We start from the raw sequence: 24,268 nt of genomic DNA, 5'->3' as shown, positions 1-24,268 counted from the left end.
TAGCTCTGTTATTTAAGGATGACATCCGGGCAACAGTAAGGGATGACATCGGTGCTATAGAGGATAAGGTTGAATCCATTTGGGTGGAAATCAGGAATAGTAAGGCGAAAAAGTCACTGATAGGAGTAATCTATAGGCCACCAAATAGTAACATTATGGTGGGGCAGGCAATAAACAAAGAAATAACAGATGCATGTAGAAATGGTACAGCAGTTATCATGGGGGATTTTAATCTACATGTCGATTGGTTTAACCAGGTCGGTCAATGCAGCCTTGAGGAGGAGTTTATAGAATGTATCCGCAATAGTTTCCTAGAACAGTATGTAATGGAACCTACGAGGGAACAAGCGGTCCTAGATCTGGTCCTGTGTAATGAGACAGGATTGATTCAGGATCTTATAGTTAGGGATCCTCTCGGAAGGAGCGATCACAATATGGTGGAATTTAAAATACAGATGGAGGGTGAGAAGGTAAAATCAAGCACTAGAGTTTTGTGCTTAAACAAAGGAGATTACAATGGGATGAGAGAAGAACTAGCTAAGGTAGATTAGGAGCAAAGACTTTTTAGTGAAACAGTTGAGGAACAGTGGAGAACCTTCCAAGTGATTTTTCACAGTGCTCAGCAAAGGTTTATACCAACAAAAAGGAAGGGCGGTAAAAAGAGGGAAAATTGACCGTGGATATCTAAGGAAATAAGGGAGAGTATCAAATTGAAGGAAAAAACATACAAAGTAGCAAAGATCAGTGGGAGACTAGAGGACTGGGAAATCTTTAGGGGGCAACAGAAAGCTACTAAAAAAGCTATAAAGAAGAGTAAGATAGATTATGAGAGTAAACTTGCTCAGAATATAAAAACAGATAGTAAAAGTTTCTACAAATATATAAAACAAAAAAAAGAGTGGCTAAGGTAAATATTGGTCCTTTAGAGGATGAGAAGGGAGATTTAATAATGGGAGACGAGGAAATGGCTGAGGAACTGAACAGGTTTTTTGGGTCGGTCTTCACAGTGGAAGACACAAATAACATGCCAGTGACTGATGGAAATGAGGCTATGACAGGTGAGGACCTTGAGAGGATTGTTATCACCAAGGAGGTAGTGATGGGCAAGCTATTAGGGCTAAAGGTAGACAAGTCTCCTGGACCTGATGGAATGCATCCCAGAGTGCTAAAAGAGATGGCTAGGGAAATTGCAAATGCACTAGTGATAATTTACCAAAATTCACTAGACTCTGGGGTGGTCCCGGCGGATTGGAAATTAGCAAACGTGACACCACTGTTTAAAAAAGGAGGTAGGCAGAAAGCGGGTAATTATAGGCCAGTGAGCTTAACTTCGGTAGTAGGGATGATGCTGAATCTATCATCAAGGAAGAAATAGCGAGGCATCTGGATGGAAATTGTCCCATTGGACAGACGCAGCATGGGTTCATAAAGGGCAGGTCGTGCCTAACTAATTTAGTGGAATTTTTTGAGGACATTAACAGTGCGGTAGATAACGGGGAGCCAATGGATGTGGTATATCTGGATTTCCAGAAAGCCTTTGACAAGGTGCCACACAAAAGGTTGTTGCATAAGATAAAGATGCATGGCATTAAGGGGAAAGTAGTAGCATGGATAGAGGATTGGTTAATTAATAGAAAGCAAAGAGTGGGGATTAATGGGTGTTTCTCTGGTTGGCAAACAGTAGCTAGTGGTGTCCCTCAGGGATCAGTGTTGGGCCCACAACTGTTCACAATTTACATAGATGATTTGGAGTTGGGGACCAAGGGCAATGTGTCCAAGTTTGCAGACGACACTAAGATGAGTGGTAAAGCAAAAAGTGCAGAGGATACTGGAAGTCTGCAGAGGGATTTGGATAGGCTAAGTGAATGGGCTAGGGTCTGGCAGATGGAATACAATGTTGACAAATGTGAGGTTATCCATTTTGGTAGGAATAACAGCAAAAGGGATTATTATTTAAATGATAAAATATTAAAACATGCTGCTGTGAAGAGAGACCTGGGTGTGCTAGTGCATGAGTCGCAGAAAGTTGGTTTACAGGTGCAACAGGTGATTAAGAAGGCAAATGGAATTTTGTCCTTCATTGCTAGAGGGATGGAGTTTAAGATTAGGGAGGTTATGCTGCAATTGTATAAGGTGTTAGTGAGGCCACACCTGGGGTATTGTGTTCAGTTTTGGTCTCCTTACTTGAGAAAGGACGTACTAGCACTGGAGGGTGTGCAGAGGAGATTCACTAGGTTAATCCCAGAGCTGAAGGGGTTGGATTACGAGGAGAGGTTGAGTAGACTGGGACTGTACTCGTTGGAATTTAGAAGGATGAGGGGGGGGATCTTATAGAAACGTATAAGATTATGAAGGGAATAGATAGGATAGATGCGGGCAGGTTGTTTCCACTTCTTCACCCAAAGGGTTGTGAATCTATGGAATTCCCTGCCCAGTGAAGCAGTTGAGGCTCCTTCATTAAATGTTTTTACGATAAAGATAGATTATTTTTTGAAGAATAAAGGGATTAAGGGTTATGGTGTTCGGGCCGGAAAGTGGAGCTGAGTCCACAAAAGATCAGCCATGATCTCATTGAATGGTGGAGCAGGCTCGAGGGTCAGATGGCCGACTCCTGCTCCTAGTTCTTATGTTCTTATGTGACAATAACCACAAAATCTGTTCCGGGGTTTTGAGGGATAAGCATTGGTCAGGGTTCCGGGGAGAACTCCCCTGCTTTTCTGAAAAATTCTGTCATGGGATCTTTTACAGGATTTTGCCCATTGCCCCGGAATCCTCCTGGTCCACCCCTGGCAGGGAGCAACAGTGGGAAGGGCCACATGGAGCAGCCCTCAGGCTCCAGACTCAGGTGGCAGGTTAGAGACCTGTTCCAGGAAACTAGCTACAGAAACAGACCGTAGCGTGTCCTGTGTCTGCCTCACATGGGCATGAGACACGAGGTGGCACCGTGGTTAGCACTGCTGCCTCACTGTGCCAGGGACCCGGGTTCGATTCCCACCTCGGGTGACCGTGTGTGCGGAGTCTGCACGTTCTCCCCGTGTCTGCGTGGGTTTCCTCCGGGTGCTCTGGTTTCCTCCCACAGTCTATAGAGGTTAAGAGGGATTACGGGGATAAAGCAAGCTCTTTCGGAGGGTCAATGTACACTCGACGGGCCAAATGGCCTCCTTCTGCCCCTCATGCGTCAGACTAATTCTATGCCTGTTACTCGCAAACTAATTTCTTTACCTGAGTTTCTGGATCATGGGAGCCCAGGCTGGCTGCACCCTGCTTCACCACCTCAGCCAGCTGGGTTATGGTACTAACAGAGGACTGAGCAGCTTGGGCTAGCTTCTCCTGACTGGATGCAGCCCCAGACACCAGGAACTTGGTATCTTCAACCAGGGCCTTTGCTGTCTTCAGGATGTTCTCCCTGTGTGAAACAAACACAATTTTGAGAATAAAACACACCTGCGACAAAATTAATGAAGAGGAGACATTCTGCGGAACAAGGTATAGAATCCCAACAGTGCCGGAGGCCATTCGGCCTATCGAGTCTGCATTGACCCTCTGAAAGAGGACCCCACCTAGATCCACCTCCCACACCCTAACCCCGGAACCCCAGCTAACCAGCACGTCTTTGGACTGTGGGAGGAAACCGGAGCACCCGGAGGAAACCCACGTAGACACGGGGAGGATGTGCAGACTCCGCACAGACAGTGACCCAAGCCGAAATCGAACCTGGGACCCTGGAGCTGTAAAGCAACAGTGCTAACCACTGTGCTACCGTGCTGCCCCATGTAAATGTCACAGCGCGTTCTGCCCAGGAAATACAGCAAGCTGTGTAATAGTTCCTCAAGTGTTTCTGAACTCCAACCAGAAAGGTTCTGTCTGATCCCTCAAGGACATTCGTTCGAGCATGGCAATATTTTCCTGAATCCCAAAGCTTCCATTTCCCCTTCGCCGTCATACCCAGGAAAATTAAACATTCACTCCTCCCTGTGTCTGAAATCGGCACTGCATCAGAATCCAAGTGGCTATTTCACTCTTGCAGCTCACCAACCCCATCAGCCACACTTGGTCCTTTTACACACATTGACTCCAAAGTTAAATTCAAACTCTATCCTTTACACAATACCAGCCAACTTCGCTATTTCGAACTTTAACTGTCTCGCCTACTTTTCTGTGCCTTGCTCCACTTTTTAACACAACATCTTGGTGCCCAAACCTCTGCCAAATAAGATTAAACCCTTTCCAATAGCACGGGTTAACACCCATGCATGTACTTTAGTCCCAACTCTATTCCAGGTAAAACATGTGCAATTTCCACGGGCTCTCCTGCCAACTGTCTGCACAATGGTCTCGGAATCTGAAGCCCTCCCCTCTGCGCTTTAGCTCTAGCCACGTATTAACCCCTCATATTCTGCTATTTCTACTCTCGCTGGCCTAACTATGTTACTGCCCCCTGGGCCAGTGCCCGGTCAATTTCAGTCCCACTGGACCCCGAGTCGCAAAAGGGTTGAAATTAACTTTTATTTTCAAATCCCTGTGGTTTTTGGCTGCTCGACTAGTCATCAGGTTTGTCAATTTAAACACAATTAACTTTTTTTATTAACAGTAATTATAATTAAATATGCAACAATTACAACTGGTTAACTATTATCTAATCTTTAACCCCCCCAACTTTTAACTTGCCCCACCCTTTACAAACACACACAAACAGACAAACACAAAGAGGGGTGTAAAATAATTATGAAAGTAAAAGGACAAAAGTCTTAGTTTCTGACGGATGTCTTTTAGAACATAGAACATTACAGCGCGATACAGGCCCTTCAGCCCTCAATGTTGCGCCGACCCCACTACTGTTGCAGGCAGGGCATTCCACACCCTTACTACTCTCTGAGTAAAGAACCTACCTCTGACATCTGTCCCATATCTATATCCCCTCAATTTAAAGCTATGTCCCCTCGTGCTAGACATTATCATCCGAGGAAAAAGGCTCTCACTGTCCACCCTATCCAATCCTCTGATCATCTTGTATGCCTCAATTAAGTCACCTCTTAACCTTCTTCTCTCTAACGAAAACAGCCTCAAGTCCCTCAGCCTTTCCTCATAAGATCTTCCCTCCATACCAGGCAACATTCTGGTAAATCTCCTCTGCACCCTTTCCAATGCTTCTACATCCTTCCTATAATGCGGTGACCAGAATTGCACGCAATACTCCAAATGCGGCCGCACCAGAGTTTTGTATAGCTGCAACATGACCTCATGGCTCCGAAACTCAATCCCTCTACCAATAAAAGCTAACACACCTTCTTAACAACCCTCTCAACCTGAGTGGCAACTTTCAGGGATCTATGTACATGGACACCGAGATCTCTCTGCTCATCCACACTACCAAGAATCTTACCATTAGCCCAGTACTCTGTCTTCCTGTTATTCCTTCCAAAATGAATCACCTCACACTTTTCTGCATTAAACTCCATTTGCCACCTCTCAGCCCAGCGCTGCAGCTTATCTATGTCCCTCTGTAACTTGTAACATCCTTCCGCACTGCCACAACTCCACCGACTTGAGTGTCATCTGCAAATTTACTCACCCACCCTTCTACGCCCTCCTCCAGGTCATTTATAAAAATGACAAACAGCAGTTAGTTAGTTTCTTGAGCACAGTACGAAGTCTTACAACACCAGGTTAAAGTCCAACAGGTTTGTTTCGATGTCACTAGCTTTCGGAGCGCTGCTCCTTCCTCCACCTGAGGAAGGAGCAGCGCTCCGAAAGCTAGTGACATCGAAACAAACCTGTTGGACTTTAACCTGGTGTTGTAAGACTTCGTACTGTACTCACCCCAGTCCAACGCCGGCATCTCCACATCTTAGTTTCTTGAGAGTGAGAGAGAGCTTTTACATTCAGGGTCTAGAAGCTTCTGCCTTCAGGCAGGAGGCAGCAGAGCAGAGAGAGAGAGAGAGAGAGAGAGAGTCGCTTCCACCGTGAGGGTCCCATGGCTTCTCCTTGGTTCTTTCCGAAATACTCCACCAGGCAGGAACCGATCACTGTGGGTTGGCAGGCAGAATACTGTCCCTGGCCAATCCGTTGACCACCAGCCAGCTAATTGGAACAAAGTCCTCCAATCTCTTGGGTGCCATAACATCTGGGTTCTTCTGCCCAAAATACAAAACTTACAAAATAGCACAGTGTACTATTTTGACATTAACTTCCTCTGCTGGACTTAATGATGTGTCTCTATCAGCGATCCATGGACCAAAAACAATAAAGACAAAATAAAAGAAATAGGAACTAAGGGAATCACCAGGAAGAGCCCTGACATGTGGCACTGGGAGTAATCCAGAAACGACTATCTCTGACATCCTATTCCATGTCACAGGTTCCAAGATGGACAACTTCTCTACGTCTCCTCTCCTGTTCGCACAATGTACTTTGCTGCTCTGTGCAATCCTTTTTCTCACAGTGCCAGGCTCAGACTGTGCTCCTGTAGGGTGTTGCCACTCTGACTGGTATTCAATGCCAGTTCAAAAGTTCCACACGCCCAGCAGATTCCTGCATCAACAGCAGAATCTATTGCACCCATCATACTTGGAGAGAGGTGGCAATCTCCCTCGGCTCAAACCAAAACCAGCAGGCCCAGACTCAACCCAACCCAAGGCAGGCAGGAAAATGAGAGCTTCGAGTTGACCACTTGTCCTGTTTGCCCACTTAATCTGGGTCTTTACTGATTTCCATGGAGCTCAAAATAAGGCAGGTTCTCTGACCCACCGAGTGGGTGAGGTTCACATTGGTGACGAGGATATAGAACATAGACATAGAACACAGAACAGTCCAGCACAGTACAGGCCCTTCGGCCCACGATGTTGTGCTGACCATTCATCCTAATCTAAGGTCAACCTAACCTACACCCCTTCAATTTACTGCTGTCCATGTGCCTGTCCAAGAGTCGCTTAAATGTCCCTAATGACCGCGAGGTTTGCTAGTGTCACACGGGAGGGTTTAAACTAGTATGGCAGGGGGGTGGGCACGGGAGCAATAGGTCAGAAGGTGAGAGCATTGAGGGAGAACTAGGGAATAGGGACAGTGTGGCTCTGAGGCAGAGCAGACAGGGAGAAGCTGCTGAACACAGCGGGTCTGGTGGCCTGAAGTGCATATGTTTTAATGCAAGAAGTATTACGGGTAAGGCAGAAGAACTTAGAGCTTGGATTAGTACTTGGAACTATGATGTTGTTGCCATTACAGAGACCTGGTTGAGGGAAGGGCAGGATTGGCAGCTAAACGTTCCAGGATTTAGATGTTACAGGCGGGATAGAGGGGGATGTAAAAAGGGAGGCGGAGTTGCGCTACTGGTTCGGGAGAATATCACAGCTGTACTGCGGGAGGACACCTCAGAGGGCAGTGAGGCTATATGGGTAGAGATCAGGAATAAGAAGGGTGCAGTCACAATGTTGGGGGTTTACTACAGGCCTCCCAACAGCCAGCGGGAGATAGAGGAGCAGATAGGTAGACAGGTTTTGGAAAAGAGTAAAAACAACAGGATTGTGGTGATGGGAGACTTCAACTTCCCCAATATTGACTGGGACTCACTTAGTGCCAGGGGCTTAGACGGGGCGGAGTTTGTAAGGAGCATCCAGGAGGGCTTCTTAAAACAATATGTAGACAGTCCAACTAGGGAAGGGGCGGTACTGGACCTGGTATTGGGGAATGAGCCCGGCCAGGTGGTAGATGAGTAGGGGAGCATTTCGGTAACAGTGACCACAATTCAGTAAGTTTTAAAGTACTGGTGGACAAGGATAAGAGTGGTCCTAGGATGAATGTGCTAAATTGGGGGAAGGCTAATTATAACAATATTAGGCGGGAACTGAAGAACATAGATTGGGGGCGGATGTTTGAGGGCAAATCAACATCTGACATGTGGGAGGCTTTCAAGTGGCAGTTGAAAGGAATTCAGGACCGGCATGTTCCTGTGAGGAAGAAGGATAAATACGGCAATTTTCGGGAACCTTGGATAACGAGAGATATTGTAGGCCTCGTCAAAAAGGAAAAGGAGGCATTTGTCAGGGCTAAAAGGCTGGGAACAGACGAAGCCTGCGTGGAATATAAGGAAAGTAGGAAGGAACTTAAGCAAGGAGTCAGGAGGGCTAGAAGGGGTCACGAAAAGTCATTGGCAAATAGGGTTAAGGAAAATCCCAAGGCTTTTTACACGTACATAAAAAGCAAGAGGGTAGGCCAGGGAAAGGGTTGGCCCACTGAAGGATAGGCAAGGGAATCTATGTGTGGAGCCAGAGGAAATGGGCGAGGTACTAAATGAATACTTTGCATCAGTATTCACCAAAGAGAAGAAATTGGTAGATGTTGAGTCTGGAGAAGGGTGTGTAGATAGCCTGGGTCACATTGAGATCCAAAAAGACGAGGTGTTGGGGGTCTTAAAAAATATTAAGGTAGATAAGTCCCCAGGGCCTGATGGGATCTACCCCAGAACTCAGAAGGAGGCTGGAGTGGAAATTGCTGAGGCCTTGACAGAAATCTTTGGATCCTCACTGTCTTCAGGGGATGTCCCGGAGGACTGGAGAATAGCCAATGTTGTTCCTCTGTTTAAGAAGGGTAGCAAGGATAATCCCGGGAACTACAGGCCGGTGAGCCTTACTTCAGTGGTAGGGAAATTACTGGAGAGAATTCTTCGAGACAGGATCTACTCCCATTTGGAAGCAAATGGACGTATTAGTGAGAGGCAGCATGGTTTTGTGAAGGGGAGGTCGTGTCTCACTAACTTGATAGAGTTTTTCGAGGAGGTCACTAAGATGATTGATGCAGGTAGGGCAGTGGATGTTGTCTATATGGACTTCAGTAAGGCCTTTGACAAGGTCCCTCATGGTAGACTAGTACAAAGGGTGAAGTCACACGGGATCAGGGGTGAGCTGGCAAGGTGGATACAGAACTGGCTAGGTCATAGAAGGCAGAGAGTAGCAATGGAAGGATGCTTTTCTAATTGGAGGGCTGTGACCAGTGGTGTTCCACAGGGATCAGTGCTGGGACCTTTGCTCTTTGTAGTATATATAAATGATTTGGAGGAAAATGTAACTGGTCTGATTAGTAAGTTTGCAGACGACACAAAGGTTGGTGGAATTGCGGATAGCGATGAGGACTGTCAGAGGATACAGCAGGATTTAGATTGTTTGGAGACTTGGGCGGAGAGATGGCAGATGGAGTTTAATCCGGACAAATGTGAGGTAATGCATTTTGGAAGGTCTAATGCAGGTAGGGAATATACAGTGAATGGTAGAACCCTCAAGAGTATTGAAAGTCAAAGAGATCTAGGAGTACAGGTCCACAGGTATTTGAAAGGGGCAACACAGGTGGAGAAGGTAGTCAAGAAGGCATACGGCATGCTTGCCTTCATTGGCCGGGGCATTGAGTATAAGAATTGGCAAGTCATGTTGCAGCTGTATAGAACCTTAGTTAGGCCACACTTGGAGTATAGTGTTCAATTCTGGTCGCCACACTACCAGAAGGATGAGGAGGCTTTAGAGAGGGTGCAGAAGAGATTTACCAGAATGTTGCCTGGTATGGAGGGCATTAGCTATGAGGAGCGGTTGAATAAACTCGGTTTGTTCTCACTGGAACGAAGGAGGTTGAGGGGAGACCTGATAGAGGTCTACAAAATTATGAGGGGCATAGACAGAGTGGATAGTCAGAGGCTTTTCCCCAGGGTAGAGGGGTCAATTACTAGGGGGCATAGGTTTAAGGTGAGAGGGGCAAGGTTTAGAGTAGATGTACGAGGCAAGTTTTTTACGCAGAGGGTAGTGGGTGCCTGGAACTCGCTACCGGAGGAGGTGGTGGAAGCAGGGACGATAGGGACATTTAAGGGGCATCTTGACAAATACATGAATAGGATGGGAATAGAGGGATACGGACCCAGGAAGTGTAGAAGATTGTAGTTTCGTCGGGCAGCATGGTCGGCACGGGCTTGGAGGGCCGAAGGGCCTGTTCCTGTGCTGTACATTTCTTTGTTCTTTGTTTTTTGTTCTAATGACTCTGGCTCCACCACCTCTGCTGGCCGTGCATTCCACACACCCACCACTCTCTGTGTAAAGAACCGACCTCTGACATCTCCCCTCTACCTTCCTCCAATCACGTTAAAATTATGTCCCCTCGTGACAGCCATTTCCACCCTGGGGAAAAGTCTCTGGCTATCCTCTCATCACGTTGTACACCTCTATCAAGTCAAAATATCAGCAGTCAAGGGCATTCAGCCTCTGATCTCTGGGTAAGCGTTCTCCAAGGCGGCCTTCAGGACGCGCGACAACGCAGAATCGCCGAGCAGAAGCTTATAGCCAAGTTCCGCACACATGAGTGCGGCCTCAACCGGGACCTGGGATTCATGTCGCATTACATTCATCCCCCACCATCTGGCCTGCAAAATCCTACCAACTGTCCTGGCTTGAGACAATTCACACCTCTTTAACCTGGGGTTACTCCATCTCTGGATCTGTAAAGATTTAATCACCTGCTAATGCTCGCATTCCAAGCATTGTTTGGTATCTTTGAATTTGTCTATATATATGTTTCTGGAACATACCTCTTCATTCACCTGAGGGAGGAGCAGCGCTCCGAAAGCTAGTGATATCGAAACAAACCTGTTGGACTTTAACCTGGTGTTGTAAGACTTCTTACTGTGCTCACCCCAGTCCAACGCCGGCATCTCCACATCAGGTCAAAATATGTAAGCATTGCATTCCCAAAGCTGGAAAACAATGACTACTATGAAAGCTGCTCCTCATGAGCCGGCAGTCCTGCAGTCAAAGCAAACCTCCAGAGCTTCCACCCCTCCCTTCCTCACTTTGTAGGGCGCCTTCTCCTCCGCTCTTTCCTCGGTTACAGACAAGTCATGCTCCAAATGTCCCGCTGATCACAACCTCCTTTACACGGCAGCGTTTTACGCTATCTTAATCCCACACTCTCCATCATGTTACCTAAAACACTATTGCATTGTAAACTCTTTCCCTACCTCCCAAAGCTTCATCAAACCCTCCTCTTTGACTAGGCATTGCAGCATTTTCCATAGCTCATGCTGTTAAATTGTTGAGTTGTTTTGCAAACTCGGACCAGACCCCAACATTTCCTCGGATACCGAGCAGGAACCCAATCTGTCTGTGAGGAAAGGAGACTTCGCTCCAGGAGTGAGTCCAGGCAGAAACAGGGAAATAGTATGTCCAAACAAACTTCACTATTAACACACTGTTAAACTCTTTTTGCAGCACAGATATATAGCTTTCAATGACCAGTTAACCAATGCTTAACAATAAAAGGAAATACTTTCAGAGACTGCTTGAAGAGAGAGAGAGAGAGATCCTGTCAGATTAATGCCGAATCTCTGACAACCTTCTGCGGAAACTTACTGAAACACAATGTCTCCAACGACCTACTCCCCAGGGAATCCCCAGGTCAGAACAAAAACCCATTAGACCTCTCTTTGTAAACCTATACAGGGTTTGAAAGAACGATGAGCTGACTTTTACGACATCGTAGTTGCAAAAATGCCATTGCGACGTCTGGCTGTCTTTCAAACCAGGATTCAAAATAAAACAACAGCAGCAGATATATAGACACCCTGACCCGGGCTTTTGATACATTACTGCATCAGATACATAAATCACAATAAATATATACCAATGATTCCATTTATCACAGTTGGAGCTGAATCAACTAACCTGTGGTCTGCAAATGACTCTTCGTTTTCGGCATTCAGAGTGCCAGCCGTGGCGAACATAATCGTGGTGTCCAGATCGCCAATGATACCAGACACAGCGCTGGCTGCCGTGATGCAAGCCTGCGTACCCCTGTTCCCCGCTTGAAGGGCAGACAGGACCAAGGATACCTGGGCAGGAAACAAGAAAACAATGAAGCCGTCCACGTCCAAATGTAGCAAGACCTGGACAATATCCAGGCTCGGGCTGTCAAGTGGCAACATTCGCACCACACAAGTGCCAGGCAATGACCATCTCCTACAAGAGAGGGTCTAACCACTGCCCCTTGACATTCGATGGCATTACCATCGCTGAATCCCCCACAATCAACATCCTGGGGGTTACCATTGGTCAGAAACTGAACTAGCCACATTAATAATGTGGCTAACCAGGGCAGGTCAAAGGCTGGGAATCCTGCGGAGAGTAGCCCACCTCCTGACCCCACTAAGCCTGTCCACCATCTACAAGGCACAGGTCAGGAGGGCAATGGAATACTCTCCACTTGCCTGGATGAGTGCAGCTAAAACACTCAAGAAGCTCAACACCATCCAGCTCAAAGTAGCCCCGCTTGATTGCTCCCCTTAACCACAAACATACACTCCCTCCACCACCAACGAACAGTGGCAGCCGTGTGTACCATCTACAAGATGCACTGCAGTAACTCACCAAGGTTCCTTAGACAGCACCTTCTAAACTCATGACCACGCCCATCTAGAAGGACAACAGCAGCAGATACCTGGGAACACCACCACCTGGAGGTTCCCCTCCAAATCACTCACCAGCCTGACTTGGAAATATATTGGCCGCTCCCTCACTGTCACAATCCTGGAACTCCCTCCCGAACAGCACTGTGGGTGTAGCTACACAACAGGGACTGGAGTGGATCAAGAAGGCAGCTCCTCACCACCGGCTGAAGGGCAACTAGGGATGGGCAATAAATGCTGGACTAACCAGCGATGCCCACATCATTCAGAATAACGCACCCCCCCGGTCTCACCAGACCAGACTCTCCCATTACTTATTGATCAGCATTTGGAAGCAAAGAAGAGAAATGAAACCAATCAACACCCTTGGCTCAATCTACCTCAAAGGCACCTAATAAGCTGGAATCAAATATGGGTCCTGTCACATCAAATCTGATGCTGTATCACGGCGTCGAGGACTGTTACATCTGAGATGAAGAGATTTTTGCGAAGGGATATAATGAAAAGGCAGAAATGCAGAGTTAGGTCAGGCGTGGTCTCACTGAATAGTGGAACCGGCTCGAGGGCCAAACGTACTCGTCCCGTCCTCTGTTCCTGTCTAACTAGCCAACACTTAATCCATTCCAGTTTTTACAGCTGGGTTTTACCCGGGATACTTAACACCAATATTCTGAGGAGCAAACCTGTATTATCACAATTTACCACTTAGCAGATGGGCTCAAACATCGCTGTGACATACAGAAAGGAGACAGCATTGAAAATTGCCAAAACTGTTGTATATCAATGCAGCCCAACCCATAGAATCCCGACAGTGCAGGTGGCCAATTCGGCCCATCGAGTGCATCGACCCTCTGAAAGAGCACCTTACCGAGGCCCTTTCCTCCACCGTATCCCCATAAACCCACCATCCTTTTGGACACTAAGGGACCATTTAGCATGGCCAATCCACTTAACCGCACAGTTTTGGGCTGTGGGAGGAAACCGGAGCCCTCGGAGGGAACCCACACAGACACGGGGAGAAGGTGCAGACTCCACACAGTCACCCGAGGCCGGAATTGAACCCGGGTCCCTGGTGCTGTGAGGCAGCAGTGCTAACCACCATGCTCTTAAACCATGCGCAAGAGCTTCCACGTTTTTGGGGAAATAGATTGGAATTCTCCGGCCGTTGGGATTCATTTTTCCCGCTGGATGCGCACCTCCGCCAGTGGGTTTCCTGGTGATGTGGGGCGGCTTCAATGGGAAATCCCATTGTCAAGCAGCTGGAGTAGTGTCTCCCACCGCCAGGGAACGGCACACTGTTGGGAAACACACGGCTTGGGGGGGGGGGGGGGGGGGGGGGGGGGGGAGCGGAGATTCCCGCAGACAATCTTTTTTGCCCCTCTGGGAAAAACGTCTATCCAAGATCTTTTCTGCGAGATGGGTTTTGTCAGACAGCTTTTCTTTATCCTCAAGGCGAAAGTATCAGCTGAGCTTGCTCCCTGCAGCAACACAAAGGGGGGGGGGGATTGGACATTCTGCTGCACCCTCACCTTCTCTGTCACAGCCCGGGCGCACTCGATGAGCTCTCTCTTTGTGAAGCTGTCGGTGGGACTGATTTGAACAGCGCCAGCTTTCTGTACCAGGAAGATGCAGCCATGGCCGAGATCCTGCACTCGAGTCTTAATCTGAAATCCAATCTGCAGAGAAATATCAGCAGATTATTTACTGAAACCGGTGTTCACGCAGAGGCCACTGAGGGTGATAGCTGAGCCTGGGAACAGAAGCAACAGTGACGTATAAACAACTCAGGTCAGAAGGTCAGTGCGCGTCTCCATCTTGTGTTAATTGTATATTAATTACATTTAATTATTTTCAGGTGGAGAGCATTCATTAGGGTCGCACATAGAAAGAGACACTAATTGAAACCGAGGAGTGGTTGGGTTAGGAGGCATAGGTTTGTAATGCTTCGCTCTGCAAATAAATGTAGGACCAAGGAAAGGCTCCAGTTTCATCCTTTACTAACTGGCTCTCCGGAATTGAACACCAGACATGCTTCCAGAATCTGATGTGGTCGAAATGCAGAGGCCGACGGAGTGACAATGAAGCTGTCAAATCATCATTAATAGCCGGCCTCGCCGAACAGGCTCCGGAATGCGGTGACTAGGGGCTTTTCACAGTACCTTCACTGAAGCCTACTTGTGACAATAAGCGATTATTAATATTATTTTATTATTAAAAGCCCAAACATTTAAAAACCCAACCTTTCCTACAATGGGCCATAACGTCCTTGGAGGAGGAGGGGGGGGGGGGGGGGTCGGAGGCCTGGTGGTGGTGGGACGGTCAGACATTCGAAGGGGTGGGAGGGAAGTTGTGGGGGAGGGAAGGATATGTTGTGAGTGAGGGGGTTGGGGAATGGTTAGTTGGGGGTGGGGTGCGTTGGGGAGCCCCCTACGGAAGGGGGAGGGGATCAGTGGGTGGGGAGGGCAGTGGAGGGTAGGGTTTTGCGGGTGTGGTCCTGTAGGGGATCAGTCTGGATGTTTACAACAATTACCTAGAAGATAGAAGAGGTTTTACTTCTTTGAACCGTTTTGGAGATACTATGAGATACTAACCCTGGTGGGATCACCCGAAGTTTGCGATTTAAATCAGATTTTTGCGTGATTCCGAGCGCAGGGCGATTGTCCAGAGAAAGGCAGCGTTTTTGGACAATTAACGTGCAAACCCTTCCCTGGAAAACTCCCAGAGGGATCCCCCAGGACATCTTTGGGGTACCCCCCCCCCCAATCTGACACTGGGGAGCTCGGACAATATGGCCCAACGCATCACAGAAACAGGCCATTTTGAGCTAGTATTCTTGTTCAAAGGCTTCGTGGGGAAGTGTTGGTGGATTTGAGCTGGACGAGGTATGCTAGCAAAATAATTGTTACTCGGCTAGTAATCTGGAAATTGAGCAGATGAAGTAACTGTTCAAAGACAGTCCGAGTTTTTACAACACAGGAGGCCCTTCAGCCCAGCATTGGCTGTGCCGGCCATCAAGCATCGATCTCCCCCTATCCCATTTCTCAGCACTTGCTCCATAGCGCTAGGGCGTTTCAAATGCTCATCTAAATACTTCTTAAATGTTGTGAGGGTTCCCACCTCTACCACCCTTTCAGGCAGCGAGTTCCAGATTCCCACCTCTCCAAATCCCCTGTAAACCTCCTGCCCCTTACCGTAACTCTATGCCCCCTGGTTGTTGATCCCTCCACCAAAGGGAAAGGTCCCATCCAGCCTATCTATCATTTCACAAACTAATTGACTTTTAATTTCCCTCTGAAGCTGTAGATCAGATTTACCCCATCACCAAATGCAGCAACACTCCCAGGAGAGCGAATAACCAAAGCAGCCTCCCGGGGACGACAGAAGATGGACGCGAAACATCAGCTTGACCAACGCTGCCCCCATGGCGGATTAACCCCCGTAGTTAACCAATGACCTACCTCCTCAGTGTCAGCTGTGGCCGTAGCAAGTCGTCCTTGGTGAGCGAGGTGGCTGTACTCCGTGGTTACTTGCGAGGCCAGGCCCCCCAGCTCCTCGGGGCTGGTGACAGATTTGGACATCTGTGGAGACAGCAAGTGAGGGGGGGGGGGGTCAATAGTCAAACTGGGTTGTCAGAACGAGGTAGCTCAGTGGAGCAAATAAGGCAGCTTGATTCGTGAGGGGACTGAAAAACCAGCTGGGATTTGGCTAAAATCTCTGCACACCACTAGATGCTGAAATTAGACAGGGATGATGTTACCACAAATATTGAACAAAAATTATTTTTCAAACTTGCGCGTTAATCTGACTAAACTCTAACGAACATTTACGAAGCTTGATTTCAACTGAGAGACTTGCAATACTAACAAATTGCAGTTGTGTTTATGTGTGCACACATACCTGTATAGGTGTGCGGTGTGGTGTGCACCTGTGTACATGTGTGTGGCATGGACCTGTGCACGTGTGTGTGGTGTGCACCTGTCCCCCCTTGTGAATGGTGTGCGCATGTGTGGTGCGGTGTGCATGTGTGTGGCATGGTGTGAAACTGTGTGCATGTGTGTGGCATGGTTGTCAAACAGCGGCAGGATTAGATGGAGACAATGGATTTATAAAAGGGAAATCATATTTGACAAATCTACTGGAAGTATTCGAGGATGTAACTAGTAGAGTGGATGTGATTTATTTGGACTTTCAGAAGGCTTTTAACAAAGTCCCACATAAGAGATTAGTGTGCAAAATTAAAGGGCATAAGATGAGGGGTAGAGTATTGAGATGGATAGAAAACTGGTTGGCAGACAGAAAACAAATAGTAGGAATAAACAGATCTTTTTCCAAATGGCAGGCAGTGATTAGTGGGGTGCCACAGGGACCGATGTTAGGACCCCAGCTGTTCACAATATATATTAATGATTTAGATAAGGGAATTAAATGCATTATGTCCAAATTTGCAGATGACTGAAATCTGGGAGGGAGGGTGAGCTGTGAGGAGGATGCAGAGATCCTGTGATTTGGACTGGCTGAGTGAGTGGGTAAATGAATGGCAGATGAGGTGTAATGTGGGTAAATGTGAATCCGCTTTGGTAGAAACATAGAAGATCGGAGCAGGGGGCCTTTTGGCCCTTCGAGCCTGCTCCGCCATTCGGCCCTTCGAGCCTGCTCCGCCATTCATCACGATCATGGCCGATCATCCAACCCAATAGCCTAATCCTGCTTTCCCCCCATATCCTTCGATCCCATTCTCCCCAAGTCCCATATCCAACTCCTTCAAAAAAACATGAAATGTTTTGGCCTCAACCACTTCCTGTGGTGATGAATACCCCAGGCCGACCACTCTCTGGATGAAGAGATTTCTCCTTATTTCAGTCCTAGAGCAGCCAAGGTTTACCAGACAGATTCCTGGGATGGCGGGATGTAGGTACGAGGAGGGATTGAGTCGGTTACGATTATATTCATTGGAGTTCAGAAGAATGAGGAGGGAATCTCATAGAAACCTATCCAATTCCAACAAGACAGGAAGGATGTTCCCGATGGTGGGTGTCCAGAACCGGGGGTCACAGTCTGGGGATTCGGGGTCGACCATTTCAGACAGAGATGAGAAGAAATGTCTTCTCCCGGCGAGTGGGCGGCCTGTGAATTCACTACTACAGAAAGCAGTGAAGGCCAAAATATTGTATAGAACATATAGAACAATACAGCGCAGTACAGGCCCTTCGGCCCACGATGTTGCACCGAAACAAAAGCCATCTAACCTTTGACAAGGTCCCTCATGGTAGACTAGTACAAAAGGTGAAGTCACACGGGATCAGGGGTGAACTGGCAAGGTGGATACAGAACTGGCTAGGCCATAGAAGGCAGAGGGTAGCAATGGAGGGATGCTTTTCTAATTGGAGGGCTGTGACCAGTGGTGTTCCACAGGGATCAGTGCTGGGACCTTTGCTCTTTGTAGTATATATAAATGATTTGGAGGAAAATGTAACTGGTCTGATTAGTAAGTTTGCAGACGACACAAAGGTTGGTGGAATTGCGGATAGCGATGAGGACTGTCTGAGGATACAGCAGGATTTAGATTGTCTGGAGACTTGGGCGGAGAGATGGCAGATGGAGTTTAACCTGGACAAATGTGAGGTAATGCATTTTGGAAGGGCTAATGCAGGTAGGGAATATACAGTGAATGGTAGAACCCTCAAGAGTATTGAAAGCCAAAGAGATCTAGGAGTACAGGTCCACCGATCACTGAAAGGGGCTACACAGGTGGAGAAGGTAGTCAAGAAGGCATACGGCATGCTTGCCTTCATTGGCCGGGGCATTGAGTATAAGAATTGGCAAGTCATGTTGCAGCTGTATAGAACCTTAGTTAGGCCACACTTGGAGTATAGTGTTCAATTCTGGTCGCCACACTACCAGAAGGATGTGGAGGCTTTAGAGAGGGTGCAGAAGAGATTTACCAGAATGTTGCCTGGTATGGAGGGCATAAGCTATGAGGAGCGATTGAATAAACTCGGTTTGTTCTCACTGGAACGAAGGAGGTTGAGGGGCGACCTGATAGAGGTATACAAAATTATGAGGGGCATAGACAGAGTGGATAGTCAGAGGCTTTTCCCCAGGGTAGAGGGGTCAATTACTAGGGGGCATAGGTTTAAGGTGAGAGGGGCAAAGTTTAGAGTAGATGTACGAGGCAAGTTTTTTACGCAGAGGGTAGTGGGTGCCTGGAACTCGCTACCGGAGGAGGTAGTGGAGGCAGGGACGATAGGGACATTTAAGGGGCATCTTGACAAATATATGAATAGGATGGGAATAGAAGGATACGGACCCAGGAAGTGTAGAACATTGTAGTTTAGTCGGGCAGTATGGTCGGCACGGGCTTGGAGGGCCGAAGGGCCTGTTCCTGTGCTGTACATTTCTTTGTTCTTTGTTCTTTGTTCTTTGTACACTATGCCATTATCATCCATATGTTTATCCAATAAACTTTTAAATGCCCTCAATGTTGGCGAGTTCACTACTGTAGCAGGTAGGGCATTCCACGGCCTCACTACTCTTTGCGTAAAGAACCTACCTCTGACCTCTGTCCTATATCTATTACCCCTCAGTTTAAAGTTATGTCCCCTCGTGCCAGCCATATCCATCCGCGGGAGAAGGCTCTCACTGTCCACCCTATCCAACCCCCTGATCATTTTGTATGCCTCTATTAAGTCTCCTCTTAACCTTCTTCTCTCCAACGAAAACAACCTCAAGTCCGTCAGCCTTTCCTCATAAGATTTTCCCTCCATACCAGGCAACATCCTGGTAAATCTCCTCTGCACCCGCTCCAAAGCCTCCACGTCCTTCCTATAATGCGGTGACCAGAACTGTACGCAATACTCCAAATGCGGCCGGACCAGAGTTCTGTACAGCTGCAACATGACCTCCCGACTCCGGAACTCAATCCCTCTACCAATAAAGGCCAACACTCCATAGGCCTTCTTCACAACCCTATCAACCTGGGTGGCAACTTTCAGGGATCTATGTACATGGACACCTAGATCCCTCTGCTCAGCCACACTTTCAAGAACTTTACCATTAGCCAAATATTCCGCATTCCTGTTATTCCTTCCAAAGTGAATCACCTCACACTTCTCTACATTAAACTCCATTTGCCACCTCTCAGCCCAGCTCTGCAGCTTATCTATATCCCTCTGTAACCTGCTACATCCTTCCACACTATCGACAACACCACCGACTTTAGTATCATCTGCAAATTTACTCACCCACCCTTCTGTGCCTTCCTCTAGGTCATTGATAAAAATGACAAACAGCAACGGCCCCAGAACAGATCCTTGTGGTACTCCACTTGTGACTGTACTCCATTCTGAACATTTCCCATCAACCACCACCTTCTGTCTTCTTTCAGCTAGCCAATTTCTGATCCACATCTCTAAATCACCCTCAATCCCCAGCCTCCGTATTTTTTGCAATAGCCTACCGTGGGGAACCTTATCAAACGCTTTGCTGAAATCCATATACACCACATCAACTGCTCTACCCTCGTCTACCTGTTCAGTCACCTTCTCAAAGAACTATGTTTCCAAGGAGTTAGATGTAGAACTTAGGCGAAAGAATCAAAGGATTTTGGGGGGGGGGGGGGGGGGGGGAAGAGGGAGGAGGAGGAGGAGGAGGGGGAATAGAGTGGCAACTGTTACTGAGCCGGCCTCCTGAATCCTCCTGCTCCTATTTTCTATGTTTTGATGTTTATGTGTGGCCTGGCGTGCCCTTGTGTACGTGTGAGAGACCTGGTGTGCCCCTGTGTAGGTGTGTATGTGTCTGGTGTGCCCGTGTACATGTGTGGGGCACCATGTGGCCATGTGACGTGTCTATTTGTGAGTGAGTGAGTGTGTGGTGAGTATGGTGAGTGAGTGAGTGAGTGAGTGTGAGTGGTGAGTGTGTGGTGAGTGTGGTGAGTGAGTGAGTGAGTGTGAGTGGTGAGTGTGTGAGTGAGTGTGTGAGAGTGTGTGAGTGTGTGAGAGTGTGAGTGTGTGGTGTGTGTGTGGGGTGTGTGTGTGGTGTGTGAGTGAGTGTGAGTGTGTGAGTGAGTGAGTGACTGAGTGACTGAGTGAGTGTGTGGTGTGCGTGTGTGGTGTGTGAGTGCCAGAGTGAGAGAGTGTGTGTGAGTGTGTGAGAGAGTGTGAGAGAGTGAGTGTGTGGTGAGTGTGGTGAGTGAGTGAGTGAGTGTGTGGTGAGTGTGGTGAGTGAGTGAGTGAGTGAGTGTGAGTGGTGAGTGTGTGGTGAGTGTGGTGAGTGAGTGAGTGAGTGTGAGTGGTGAGTGTGTGAGTGAGTGTGTGAGTGAGTGTGTGAGAGTGTGTGAGTGTGTGAGTGTGAGTGTGTGGTGTGTGTGTGGGGTGTGTGTGTGGTGTGTGAGTGAGTGTGAGAGTGTGAGTGTGTGAGTGAGTGAGTGACTGAGTGACTGAGTGAGTGTGTGGTGTGCGTGTGTGGTGTGTGAGTGCGAGAGTGAGAGAGTGTGTGTGAGTGTGTGAGAGAGTGTGAGAGAGTGTGAGAGAGTGAGTGTGTGGTGAGTGTGGTGAGTGAGTGAGTGAGTGTGAGTTGTGAGTGTGTGAGTGAGTGAGTGAGTGTGTGAGTGAGTGTGTGAGAGTGTGAGAGTGTGTGAGAGTGTGAGTGTGTGGTGTGTGTGTGGGGTGTGTGTGCGGTGTGTGTGTGGTGTGTGAGTGTGAGTGAGTGTGAGTGTGTGGTGTGTGTGTGTGTGTGGTGTGTGAGTGTGAGTGAGTGAGTGAGTGAGTGTGAGTGAGTGTGAGTGAGTGAGTGAGTGTGAGTGTGAGTGAGTGAGTGAGTGTGTGGTGTGCGTGTGTGGTGTGTGAGTGAGAGTGTGAGAGAGGGTGTGTGAGTGTGAGTGAGTGTGTGAGTGAGTGAGTGAGTGTGTGTGGTGTGCGTGTGTGGTGTGTGAGTGTGAGAGAGTGTGTGTGAGTGTGTGAGTGTGTGAGGGTGTGAGTGTGTGGTGTGGTGTGGTGTGTGTGTGGTGTGTGTGTGGTGTGTGTGTGTGGTGTGTGTGTGTGGTGTGTGTGTGGTGTGTGAGTGTGAGTGAGTGTGTGGTGTGTGTGTGGTGTGTGTGTGTGGTGTGTGAGTGTGAGTGAGTGAGTGAGTGACTGAGTGAGAGTGAGTGAGTGAGTGAGAGTGAGTGAGTGAGTGAATGAGTGAGTGTGTGTGGTGTGTGAGTGTGAGAGAGGGTGTGTGAGTGTGAGTGAGTGAGTGAGTGTGTGTGGTGTGCGTGTGTGGTGTGTGAGTGTGAGAGTGAGAGAGTGTGTGTGAGTGTGAGAGTGTGTGAGAGTGTGAGTGAGTGAGTGAGTGAGTGAGTGTGTGGTGTGGTGTGTGTGTGGTGTGGTGTGTGTGTGGTGTGTGTGTGTGGTGTGTGTGTGGTGTGTGTGTGTGGTGTGTGTGTGTGGTGTGTGTGTGGTGTGTGTGTGTGGTGTGTGAGTGTGAGTGAGTGAGTGAGTGAGTGAGTGAGTGAGTGTGAGTGAGTGAGTGTGAGTGAGTGTGTGGTGTGCGTGTGTGAGTGTGCGTGTGAGTGTGAGAGAGTGAGTGTGAGTGAGTGTGTGAGTGGTGTGCGTGTGTGGTGTGTGAGTGTGAGAGTGAGAGAGTGTGTGTGAGTGTGAGAGAGTGTGAGTGTGTGAGTGTGTGAGAGTGTGAGAGTGTGAGTGAGTGAGTGAGTGAGTGTGAGTGTGTGGTGTGTGTGTGTGGTGTGTGTGTGGTGTGTGAGTGAGTGTGTGTGTGTGTGGTGTGTGTGTGGTGTGTGTGTGTGGTGTGTGAGTGTGAGTGAGTGAGTGAGTGAGTGAGTGAGTGAGTGAGTGTGGTGTGTGAGTGTGAGTGTGAGAGAGGGTGTGTGAGTGTGAGTGAGTGTGTGAGTGAGTGAGTGTGTGTGGTGTGCGTGTGTGGTGTGTGAGTGTGAGAGTGAGAGAGTGTGTGTGAGTGTGAGAGAGTGTGAGTGTGTGAGAGTGTGAGAGTGAGTGAGTGAGTGAGTGTGTGGTGTGGTGTGTGTGTGGTGTGTGTGTGTGGTGTGTGTGTGGTGTGTGTGTGGTGTGTGTGTGGTGTGTGTGGTGTGTGAGTGTGAGTGAGAGTGTGTGAGTGTGTGAGTGAGTGAGTGAGTGAGTGTGTGTGTGGTGTGCGTGTGTGGTGTGTGAGTGTGTGTGTGTGAGTGTGAGTGAGTGTGTGAGAGTGTGAGTGAGTGAGTGTGTGGTGAGTGAGTGAGTGAGTGAGTGAGTGGTGAGTGTGTGTGTGAATGTGGTGTGTGAGTGAGTGTGAGAGTGTGAGAGTGTGAGTGAGTGTGTGTGTGGTGTGTGTGTGGTGTGTGTGTGGTGTGTGTGTGTGGTGTGTGTGTGGTGTGTGAGTGAGTGTGTGTGTGTGTGGTGTGTGTGTGGTGTGTGTGTGTGGTGTGTGAGTGTGAGTGAGTGAGTGAGAGTGAGTGAGTGTGCGTGGTGTGTGAGTGTGAGAGAGGGTGTGTGAGTGTGAGTGAGTGTGTGAGTGAGTGAGTGTGTGTGGTGTGCGTGTGTGGTGTGTGAGTGTGAGAGTGAGAGAGTGTGTGTGAGTGTGAGAGAGTGTGAGTGTGTGAGAGTGTGAGAGTGAGTGAGTGAGTGAGTGTGTGGTGTGGTGTGTGTGTGGTGTGTGTGTGTGGTGTGTGTGTGGTGTGTGTGTGGTGTGTGTGTGTGGTGTGTGTGTGGTGTGTGTGTGGTGTGTGAGTGTGAGTGAGAGTGTGTGAGTGTGTGAGTGAGTGAGTGAGTGAGTGTGTGTGTGGTGTGCGTGTGTGGTGTGTGAGTGTGAGTGTGTGAGTGTGAGTGAGTGTGTGAGAGTGTGAGTGAGTGAGTGTGGAGTGAGTGAGTGAGTGAGTGAGTGGTGAGTGTGTGTGTGAATGTGGTGTGTGAGTGAGTGTGAGAGTGTGTGAGAGAGTGTGAGTGTGTGGTGTGTGTGTGGTGTGTGTGTGGTGTGTGTGTGGTGTGTGTGTGTGGTGTGTGAGTGTGAGTGAGTGAGTGAGTGTGTGGTGTGTGTGTGGTGTGTGAGTGAGTGTGTGGTGTGTGAGTGAGTGTGTGGTGTGTGAGTGAGTGTGTGTGAGTGTGAGTGAGTGAGTGAGTGAGAGTGAGTGAGTGTGAGTGAGTGAGTGAGTGTGAGTGAGTGTGTGGTGTGCTTGTGGTGTGTGTGTGTGTGTGGTGTGTGAGTGTGTGTGTGGTGTGTGAGTGTGAGTGAGCGTGTGTGAGTGTGAGTGAGTGAGTGAGTGAGTGAGTGAGTGAGTGTGTGTGAGTGAGTGAGTGAGTGAGTGAGTGAGTGTGAGTGAGTGTGAGTGAGTGAGTGTGTGGTGTGCGTGTGTGGTGTGTGAGTGTGAGAGAGTGTGAGTGAGTGTGAGTGCGTGTGTGTGGTGTGTGAGTGTGAGAGAGTGTGAGTGAGTGTGAGTGAGTGAGTGAGTGTGAGTGAGTAAGTGAGTGTGTGTGTGTGGTGTGCGTGTGTGGTGTGTGAGTGTGAGAGTGAGAGAGTGTGTGTGAGTGTGAGTGAGTGTGTGTACGTGTACCTGTCGTACATCCTGCAGCGCCATGTGCACTGGAGCAGGCCAATTCGAAACACACAAACCCACTATGTCACTCCGGCCAGATTCCCTGTGCCTCACTTACCATCTCCTGAGCCGTGACTGCAATGGCCTTGGAATATTTTACCATTGTGGTTTGATAATCCACAAAGCTTCCTTCGGGATCAGGAGGCGTTCCCTCATCAAGCTGGAAGAACAGAATAGCATCAGCAGGAGTCCAATTATTAACACATATTGATTGGCTGACAGTGAGCTGGAAACGGGGTGTGAGGGTGGTCTTTGTCTGA

General features: G+C 48.4%; 1 protein-coding gene across 1 annotated transcript in view; it reads right to left on the bottom strand.

Moving 5' to 3' along the window:
* Positions 1-24,268, bottom strand: part of LOC140404494 (talin-2-like) — a 392,578-nt gene that overhangs the window by 39,259 nt on the left and 329,051 nt on the right. The window contains 5 exon segments of the mRNA XM_072493108.1: positions 3,223-3,406; positions 11,691-11,857; positions 13,960-14,106; positions 15,889-16,008; positions 24,067-24,168. Coding sequence (XP_072349209.1) covers positions 3,223-3,406; positions 11,691-11,857; positions 13,960-14,106; positions 15,889-16,008; positions 24,067-24,168 — 720 coding nt within the window.

The sequence above is a fragment of the Scyliorhinus torazame genome, chromosome 30 (assembly GCF_047496885.1).
Source record: "Scyliorhinus torazame isolate Kashiwa2021f chromosome 30, sScyTor2.1, whole genome shotgun sequence".
NCBI classification, from domain to species: Eukaryota; Metazoa; Chordata; class Chondrichthyes; order Carcharhiniformes; family Scyliorhinidae; genus Scyliorhinus; species Scyliorhinus torazame.
Note: the sequence above shows the minus strand (reverse complement) of the source record. Positions and strands in the feature narration are given on the sequence as shown.